This window comes from Bactrocera latifrons, unplaced genomic scaffold (genome assembly GCF_001853355.1).
Source record: "Bactrocera latifrons isolate USDA-ARS-PBARC rearing strain unplaced genomic scaffold, ASM185335v1 scaffold_52, whole genome shotgun sequence".
In the NCBI taxonomy this organism is placed as follows: domain Eukaryota; kingdom Metazoa; phylum Arthropoda; class Insecta; order Diptera; family Tephritidae; genus Bactrocera; species Bactrocera latifrons.
Genome location: NW_017537179.1, coordinates 530546 through 541501, shown reverse-complemented (window position 1 = coordinate 541501; position 10956 = coordinate 530546). Strand labels below are relative to the sequence as shown.

Sequence of the window (10956 nt, the reverse complement as noted above, 5' to 3'; positions counted from 1 at the left end):
ATAGAGTTTGGTTTTTGTTCGTCGAGAGAGGACTTTGCTTCTCTATTGCCTATTCAGTCCGAAGTAGCACCTGTTGGCAAGAGTTATCCTGCGTTGGATTTCCAGGCTGACACTGTTGGTGGTGTTTACACTGGTTCCAAGATAGACGAAATTATCTACAACTTCAAAGTTATGACTGTCAACAGTGACGTGAAAGCCAAGTCGCGAGTGAAACGACGAGATGACAGGAGATATTTCGTCTTGCCCTCGTTGACTGTCAGACCCATCTGCTTTGCTTCCTTTTCCAGTCTGGAGAAAGCAGAACTAACGGCGCGGGTGTTGAGGCCGATGATATCAATATCATAGGCATACACCAGCAACTGTGGTACTTTCTCTATTTAGTTCTGCAACTCGAATTACTTTCTCCAAGAGTAGTTTGAAGAAGTCACATGAAAAGGAGTCGCCTTGTCTGAAACCTCGTTTGGTATCGAACGGCTGGACGAAAATTAGCTCGCAAAAAATTAGCAATTTCTATCCATAACAAATTCTTTATATTAATTCCTCAAGATATCTTTTGATTTACATCTACTCGAATAATATAAGAATAAAATTATTGTCAGCTTAAGAGAAAATAAAAAATATAGTGAAAGAAATCATGTGTTGTTGGGTTTATCTTTTAGAAATTAAGTTTTGAATAATTATATTCTTTGTTGTTACTCTTGTGGTATGGAAACTAATCATTATGTTGAATTTTTCTCTTTAAATTTTAGTTTAGATTCTGTATTAGATACTTGAATATTTTCATTATTTTTTAGCTTAATATAAATTCTGTGATTAGGACTACTTATTGACTGTTTGACTGACTTTTATTTATCTTCATATATAAAAAGCACGTGTCACGTTGTTTGTCCTCGATGGACTCCTAAACATTCTGAACCGAATTTAGTAAAATTTAGCGCACTGTGTTCAGTTCGAATCAACTTAGAAAATAGGATATTTAAAATGATTCATAAATAAAGAATAAAGTGAAAGCTCTCTTAAATGGGCGCCCTATTAAGCGGACAGCTCCATTAACCATGCAGATTGTTGATGTTTATCAAGTACAATCAAGTACAATCAAGTACAATCTACTAAAGAGGACAACTCTATTAACTTGGCAGAAACTCTGGTACCAGACATTGAGAAAGCAGCTTTAAGGCTGCTCCTTATTTCTTTCAATGAAATTTATTTGTATGAACATATTCAAAATTAGACCTCCAATCCCTTGGATTCTTATACCGAAAAATTACCGCCTTTATTGTTAATATTATAATATTTTCACTGCATTGCATATTTTATTATATGAATAAAAATATGAAACGTATTCCACAGCAACGAGTGGCCGGAGCTTCTAGTATTTACATATACATTTCCTTTGGTTTATTGGCCAAAGTCAGTCATAATATAATAATAAATTTAGCTTTTTCTGCTCAAAGGGAATTATAACTTCTTTTTAAAACAAGGATTGTGCAAGTCTTCAAAAGATTGGAAAATACAAATACCGAGTGGAGGTATATTCAGAGAACGGATGTGTTCAGCCAGTTTACTTTCTAAACAACTAAAAGCTGGAATATGTGAGGGCTAGTAATGCAGGTTCTTTAAGATAATACATATACGGTACATATACTCACTTATTCGTATATATACGAAAATATCTTTAAACTTTTCAGACATGTAATTAGTTCGAAATGAATTTAAATTTTATAAATTTATAAGGATTTTACGAATACTTTTAGCAATACGTTCAAACTAAAAAGCCAACTACTTTTTTCAGCAACAACCAGATAAACTTCCACGTTCGCAACCAGATGTTTACGAACTTATTTAATTGAGACAAATAAATTATAAACGAAAGTACCGAGAATGAAATGAATTCATTACTCAACAATGAATCGCAGTAATATAATGAAGAACTCACTGGCGAACTAACTCGATTTGATGCGCAGCTGGATATTCACCTATAGTTCCTTGATTGAACGAAGTTGTGCTAATATTAATAAAGTGAGCATTTGAGACCATTCAATTGATTAATAAAGAGTAAAAATATTGAAATTAAAAAGAAAACGTAGCTCTACGGTGAAGGCAGTTTAATAAAGCAATTTGTTGAGTGAAGTAGCAATTTCCAAGTATTAGCAGTAAAGACTCGCCCTGCTCAAGTATCGAAAATCAAAACACACTTACYCTGCAGCAGTAGCAAGTAAATCAGGAAGCGGCCATCAATTATCTGCTTAGCAGCAGGTGCAAAGGATAACAGTAAACCGACAGGATAACCAGACAATGATTGCCAGCATACAAAACATAACAGGTTGCCAGTGAAGCGACGAAGCGAGAAACGTGGTGGCTATTGGGCTGCACTTTCGGTGTGAGTGTGGAGACGCAATTGGATTATAACTAGAGTGAATACACACAGCACTAATAGCATACTTGTATATGAGGGAGCGACATTATAAGTGGGCGTACAATGGAACGTGCCGGAAGCTGTAAGGCGTTGAGCAGAGCAAATTAAGCGCTCAGAAATGTCCAAAACTTTAAGTGCATAAAACAACCAATAAAAATTTGTTCACTTAGAAGCGTCCGAACCGGCGAGATAATCGCCTCTAATAGCAGTCTTACATACAAATCGTCTAACATATCTTAAGGCGAGTTAAACAACAGCACAAGCGTCGGTGACATGTAATGGAACGGCTATTGAACCGGTTGTGTCGTTGCCAATGAGTTCCCATACCAGTTTTATGTACGAGCAGCAACCCCGACAACAACCACAGCAAAAGCAACTACGCTCCACATATCCAATTCAACATGACAGACACTTCAGTGACAGCGACAACAACATCAGCGACAACAACAACGGATGTTGGCTTTACGTCAGCTGGTAATATTACTGGCTCATTGCCCAAAAGCAAAGAGGACGCTGTCTATGACCAAGCTGTCAGCATAAATAAATCCTTCACAAATGGCGATGCTCATGTGGCGCAATCGCCACCGCCACTTATAATAAAAGCCGACCAACAATCGCAACGCAGTAACAACACAGGTACGGTGGTTGCGGGCGACGCGGATGACATGTCAACTAGCTTGACCAGCAATCGTTACTCGTGCGGCTCAATGCAGTTACCCACAACAACTGTGGCAGTTACGCGTGCTCGCATGACATCCACGGACAATGGCGGGACCTCGACCACCAGCACAAGTAATTCGATTTCCGCTTGCGACATGACGACGTTAGTGCATTCGACCGGCAGTAGCGCGCACAGTACGGCGCTCAACTCACCAATTAACTGCAGCAGTCCGACAGCGAATGCGACTTCCACGGCGGCAACTACGTGTAGCAATGGCGGGAAAGTGACACGTCGCGAAGCCACGCAGCAAGAGGTGGACGAAGTGGCGCGTTTATTCGAAGAAAAGCCGGAAGCTTTCGAGAAATGGCTGATGGAGCGTGCGCCGCCCGAGGCTTTGGCGCGTTTGCACGAGTTCATCGAGTCACGAAAACCACCGAAGCGGCCATCGGTAACGTCTGATCTCTTTCAGCAGTGGATGGCAGCATCGCCGGTGCAGGTGAGTGTTAGCAAGTAAGAGGCGACGCATTCATGTCCCTACGAGTATTCATGTAATTACATGTGCAACAACATGCTCGAATATCATTCGCGCTTTATGTGCCCTTCCGGTCCTCAATTCTACTTAATATCTCTTTTTTCCCGGCTTTGACTAGCTGTTGCATCATTTGAAGTGCACTCTTTTCATTAACCGTTTATTATTGTTTAACGAACATGCACCACAGCTCAGCGCATACTCCATAACATCAGCCGCTTTACTATGTGGCATGATGTACTCGCATTAATTCTTATTAAAAGCATACTTTTCGAAATATACGCAGATAATAAACTATATAAAAAGCGTTTGTATAATGCCACGGCACAATAGCCTCATAAAAGTGTGCAACAGCCACGGCAATAGCAACAAATTAGTACCTGCCAACATCAGACAACTCGTTTCAGCTGCGCTCACAACGCGAAGCGGCTTCAAAATATTACCTCAGCATAGACGCGGTCGGATCTGCTATGACGCGCTTCTTACGCCAGCTGGCGTGTGTTTGTGAGCGCACATTCTTGCATGCCGCAACTTTTATGCGGCTTTTCATAAATGTTGCCATAAAGTTGTGTTCGCTGCCAGTGTTGATATGTAGCGCTTGTTGTGTTGCCATTTGCTGGCTACATGCGAACTTTAATGCGATTGTCGATTATTGTTCTTTTCCTTTCCTGTTTGTTGCAATTTGGGCCACTGCATTGTGGCTTCTGTGTATTATGTACGAGTGCTTTAGTTACAAATTGTACACGTGATCCATAAAGTTTATTCATAAATTTAAGGGTTTGTTTGCGTAATGATTCACGTCGAGTTACTGAGGTCTTTCAGAGTAGTTTTAACTAAAAACATCTGTTTAGTGATTGTGTGTGAGTATTATAACTGTTATATGTGAAGGTGAATTCGCTTTTCAAGCAAAGAGTATTTCTTGCCTTCGCATCCAAATGGAAAGGTTGCATTTCAGTTATACAAATGTATGTGTACATAAATGCTTACTCACTGACATTGCGGACAATGTTGGGGTACTATTATATTAAGTTTTATTCATAACTAGCTGAGCCGGCGAACTTTACACAGTCTAACAAAGGAATGCATTGGAAATATTCTTTCTACTCTCGCAACATGTTGAACAGATTATAATAGATGTGTTCATATAGTCGTTGCTTTTGACATCTAAAACCGAAAGGGAAATACATAGAGTTATATATACGTGCATATATAAATGATCAGGATGTCGGAACGAGTTGAATTACGTATGATCGCCGTAATTTTAGCAAAAATTGACATGGCCACCCTGTATGGTTGTGGCATTTAATATTTGTCAGAATTGAAACCGATAAAAAGTACTAGGTGTAATGACTTCAGAAATTATTGATTTGATGCTCGAAGCAGAATTTGTATCGGTTTTGCTATCAGAAACAAGGCAAGAAGATAGTCGCTGACAGTTTTGAAAAGTAAGTTAAGAAATCAATTTATTTTATTGTTACGAATTTATTTATTTTTATTTCGGTAGGAGAAAATATAAGAATAAAATACGAAATGTCTTAATTATTGAGTTCAAAACGTAATTTAACACCCAAATGCGTCTTTATGCATTCCATAAATGTTTAGGCACATTAGTAAACAGCCGATTCGAATATTGGTTTTTCGTATATGAACATCAAATCAGATTATGAAAGACCGTCGAAATCAGAATTAGTTTGTAATTCCAATAACTATTCAAATCTGTCCTGGATTCGCCAACACTCCTGATATCGTAATGAAATGCAGTATATGTGTGTATGTATTTGGCTCCCAATGAAAGTTGGGATAAATTGAAATACAGAACCGTAATTCAGCATTACGCATTACGATGTCGCTTACTGTGGCATCTCTGATTCTCTCGCTTTGAGGTTAACAATTCAAATATCAGTGAATATATCGAAATACAATTTTACAAAGTATAATTAAATCTACAGTACAATAGTTTATTAAAAGCAGACCATTCGGAAAATGTGGAATCCAGTGCCCATAGTTGAATCTGCAAGATATATTATTGAAATTCCTAGGGATTACTTTCCGGATGCCAATGAGTTGTTGTGCGAGAAATGGGTAGAATTAAGTAATTACTACTAGTACCATCTATGTACCTCACTAGAAATTTTCGTACTTCCGTTTGACTTTATCTTGTACATTACGGTTAAACAGTTAAATATATTAAAGATTCTCCGAAAGCATCTTTTCTGGCAGTGGTAAAATGTTGTAAAGTCAACAATTGAAAACGGATCGCCAGTCGTGCAAATAATATAATTCAATAAACATGGAAATTAAACTACACTCTTATAATTATTCTTTCCCAACTATTTTCAGGGAAACGATTTTTGAGAAATAGTGTAACAATACTTAAATAAGCTGAGAAGATCATTAAACATAACATGTACATATGTATGTTTACAAAAACATGATTGTGGAATACAGAAAATCTAAAAATGAATATATGCGCGTTGCGGCGCTGGCAAATTGCACACACTTTAACTGGCATCAGCAACTAAGACCAAACTCTCTATGCACTTATCATTATTTTCTTTGTCAATGGAAGTCAAATTTGCTCGTTTTTAGTAAGCGTCTGTGAACATGCTCATAAGCTGATGCCAAAAATTTCCAACGTCTGGCTCAATATATTTGCCACATCAGTAATTTATGGCATCGTTGTGAAGAATTGTTTTGTTGTAAGAATAATCACATAGCATGTATTGTTGAAATATTAGGAAAGTTTATTATTACAATTTCTATGGTGGATGGCAGCTTGCAGAAGCAAATGTTACTCATACGCATTGGCGTATCAAAATGGTTTACGTTTAACACTTTGCACCTTATTGAAACAATATGACATCACAGAGATAGTTTCTCAAAGAAATGGGAAATAATGTAATGAAATGATAAAATCTATCACTTTTGCATATGTGTAGATGAATCGGAAATGTGTAGATATCTCACAGAATTTGGAAGTTTCCTTATTTTAAGAGAACGAGAGATCTTTATAGAAATGCGCAAGAAAAAGTGTTGAGTAACTAACAAAAAGAGAAACATATGTATATATTTTACTTGTACAGTAAGATATGTGTGTATGTCACAAAAATTATGATCAAAATACATAGATTCTTTGGATTTCAGTATGAAGATTTTCAGAAGTTTTGCGAAATCTGACACGACAGATAATCTGACAGCTCATTAATAATAAATTAAACTTGGGAGAAGTCGAAGTTCCCAATCAAGGCCAAGTGTCTTCTACAAATTTATTTATATATTTATTTACAAGAGTAATAATTATAAATAATTATTCCACTTAACAACTAAAGCACTGGCTGCCAAGACCTTCGGCTTGTAAAAGACTATCTAAGGTCTAATATTATTATATATTACATAATATATAAAGGATTTTACGATGTAGTGATCCTTACTCGTTGACGGGTTTTTACAGAAGAAAGCATAAACTCAAAGTTGCAGTGTTTGATGCCTTGCCTTTTCAAAACGAATGTCAGTGTAAAGCGACGATACGATTAAAGGCAACATCAGGATAGCATACGGTTGCATTTTAAAAGTAATAGATCATGGTGTTGCCACATATATATATAAGTTAGAAGTATTTATTTATAGTAGGTGGTAGAGTGGTTATGGGAAGATGTTAAGAGATCAGTTTGACTTGTTTGTATGTATTATTTTATATCTTAGAATGCTAAATTTAATATACTGAAATTGACTAAACGTTTATTTTAGCTGCTAGTATGAAATCACAAATTTTCTGTATAGACATATTGTTCGTATTTCGCAGCATAGCAGATGGTTTTGTTTCTGCAAATATTGCAGTTCTAAGTGTATACAGTTGCTGACAGCTATTGAGAAGATGTGTTGTAGCTAGGTCATTTGCAATACAAAAAGGACAGCTAGGCTTCACTGATCCTTTTAATAGGTGTGCATGAGTAGTTAACGTGTGACCAATCCGTAGACGTGTGAATCTTCGTATGCTTTGACAAGATATATTTGACGAGAGCGATGGTGGGATGGATTCATGTGTAGAAGTTCACCCAAATGGGTTGAGCCTTATCGACTTCGCCGGGGTCCAAAATATGGTTATCAGTAGTACTAGATTTCAGCATAAGTAGATTCATCAAGCTACCTGGCTGTCTCCGGATCGAAAAACCACCAACCAGATCAATCATGTTGTGATAGACGGAAAACACGTCCCCAGTGTTTTAGGTGTCCATGCGCTCCGAGGTCCTAACATCGACTCGGACCACTATCTTGTTGCAGCCAAGATTCGCACCAACAACAAACACAAGGAAGGTTCGACGTCGAGAAGCTGCAATCATAACAGACAGCCGAACGATTTTCTACTCGGCTTGCACCCCTGCTCTCYGAGGGCACTCGTCAACAACTCGGTATAAGGGAACTGTGGGACGGCATTTCAAACTCTTTACTTACAGCTGCAACCGAAACTATTGGTTTTCGGAAAGTACAAAAGAACAGCTGGTACGACGAGGAGTGCCGTGTCGCAGCGAAGAGCAACAAGCTGCCTACCTCGCAACGTTACGATCGACCACAACACGTGCGGGATGGGGTAGATACTGAGAATTGAATAGGTAAGGCATTTTCAGACAGAAAAAGAAAGAGGCCGAAATGCGTGAGCATGGTGAGCTTGATAAGTTTGATAAGCTAGCCGAAGAGTTAATGCTCGAAAATTCTACATGGGAACATACTCTTGTAGAATCCCAAAGCTGATCTAGTCACCGATGCCCAGAGCATACTTAAATTATGGAGGGAACACTTCTTCAGCCTGCTGAATGGCAGTGGACGTACAACGCCAGGAGATAGCGAACCCGATTCTTCATTCGATGACGATGGAGCAGACGTTCCATTGCCCATCCATGAAGAAGTTCGAATAGCAATCACCAGTCTGAGAACAGCAAATCGGTGTATTGCCGCCCGAGCTATTCAAACACGGCGGCGAAGAACTGATAAGGAGCATGCGTCAGCTTCTTTGCAAAATGAGGTCGGATGAAAGCATCCCCACCGATTGGAACTTAAATGTGCTCCGCCAAATCCATTAAACGTGAGACCCCACAATCTGTTTCAACTAATGTGGGATAAGCCTCCTCAATATCGCGTATAAGGTTCTATCGACCGTATTGTGTGAAAGATTAAAGCCCACCATCAACAAACTGATTGGACCTCATCAGTGTGGCTTTAGACCTGACAAAACAATAACCGACCAGATATTCACCATGCGCCAAGTCTTGGAAAAGACCCCTGAAAGGAGAATCGACACACACCACCTCTTCGTCGATTTCAAAGCTGCTTTCGACAGCACGAAAAGGAGTTGCGTTTATGCCGCGATGTCTAAATTTGGTATCCCTGCTGTGTAAACTGACGTTGAGCGATGATATTGATATCATCGGCCTCAACACCCGCGCCGTTAGTTCTGCTTTCTCCAGAATGGATAAAGAAGCGAAGCAAATTAGTCTGGCAGTGAACGAGGGCAGGAAGAAATATTTCCAGTCATCAAACAAACTTGGCTCTCACGTCACTGTTGACAGTCATAACTTTGAAGTCGTAGATAATTTCCTCTATCTTGGAATCACCAACAATGTCAGCCTAGAAATCCAACGCAGGATAACTATTGCCAACAGGTGTGACTTCGGACTGAGTGGGCAATTGAGAAGCAAAGTCCTGTATCGACGAACAAAAACCAAACCCTATAAGTCGCTCATAATTCCCGTCCTGCTATATGGTGCAGAGGCTTTGACGATGACAACAACTGATGAGTCGACGTTGTGAGTTATCGAGAGAAAATTTCTGCGAAAGATGTATGGACCTTTGCGCACTGACCACGGCGAATATCGTATTCGATGGAACGATGAGCTGTACGAGATATAGTTGTTTCCATTTTGACAATCAAAAAGTACCGCTGCAAGTAAAGAAGCTGTTTCGGCTGTAAATACCGAGCTATACGATGGTAGTGCACCGACGTCAATAGTGACACCAAGTTGGTTTGTGATTGCAAACATTGTACTGGTATCAGATTTGAACCCATCTGTATGAATAAATTCCCAGTCGTTTTTGAGTAGCGCTGTAATTTTGTTAAGATGTTGCTGGTATTCATCCGGTGAGGTGAGTCCTTTAGGATACTGCAGTAATTTGGTGATGAAAACTGGTTCGAGATTCACACATGGCGGACAAACAGGATTTGGTGTTCTTGTGGCTCTTGTAATAATGTTAATTTGATTTGATAGATTTATGCATCGTTCTAAGGTGGAAAATTTACATTTCGTCTTCTTTGATTGTTTTAGAGACGCCGTGACTTGTTCGAATAAAACTTGGTTTTTACAGTAGAGAAGTTTGGGAATCAGCATCATTGTATTACGTTTTACTCTGAACGTGATTTCTGGTAATCCAGCTTCTGTCATGATAACTTTTGTTGGCGAAGTTGGGAATGCGCATTTGCTTCTACGCGCAGCGGTCTGGTACGGTGAATTTAACAGCATCATATTTTCTTTTGAACGTAGATGTAAAGTCCAAAGTCAATTTTTGGTAACATTAATGCTTTTATGATATTTACAAGTGTATGTGTGGGAATTTGACAATATTTGGATGACAGAAATTTAATTATATTAAGTCTTAGTAATAAACTTGCTCTAATAGCTTTGCAATGTTTTTTATAAGTTAGCTTATGATCAAAAGTTAAGCCTAAAATTTTTAATACATTAGTGTGCGGGATATGGATATTGGAGTGAGATAATGAAGAGAAAAAACATTGCGTTTTCTGCAGATGTGGAAAGTAGAGCATTTACTTGCTGATATATTGGCAACTGATGTTTCTGCCTATTTATTTATATTTTGTAAGATGTTTAAGAAGGTGTAATTAACGTCATTGAGATCATTTAAATTAGTAAAAATTAAAACGTTATCGGCATAAGTGAAATGTTCTACTTTCGAGTTGGAGGAAATGATTGAGTTGATTTCATTGAACGCAATTACGAGCAATGTTACTGAAAGTGGCGATCCTTGCGGAATGCCATTATGAAGACTGTATACTTGGGACTTATTATTAATACAGGCTGCCAATTTCCGACTGATTAAAAAGGATTTTACAAATTTGTAAATTTTGTTTCCAATTTTCCATCGCTTTAATTGTCGTAGTACGATTTGCGCTCCGATTCTATCGAATACCTTCTCGAAATCTAAATTGGTAACTGACACATGGTTACTGTTGGCTAATGCTGTGGAAGCAAAATGCTCGAAATATAAGAGTGGTTCAGTGACACCGATACCTTTTTGGAAACCAAATTGATGGGGACTAAGGAGATTGTTCGTCTTGGCGTA

At 38.4% G+C, this 10956-nt stretch overlaps 1 protein-coding gene across 1 annotated transcript in view; it reads left to right on the top strand.

The window, feature by feature from the left end:
• LOC108974042 (cGMP-specific 3',5'-cyclic phosphodiesterase) overlaps nucleotides 1–10956 on the top strand; it is a 97961-nt gene that overhangs the window by 72442 nt on the left and 14563 nt on the right. Inside the window, exon 3 of the mRNA XM_018941635.1 lies at nucleotides 1793–3573. Coding sequence (XP_018797180.1) covers nucleotides 2818–3573 — 756 coding nt within the window. The 5' untranslated portion in view covers nucleotides 1793–2817. The remainder of the gene's footprint in view (nucleotides 1–1792; nucleotides 3574–10956) is intronic.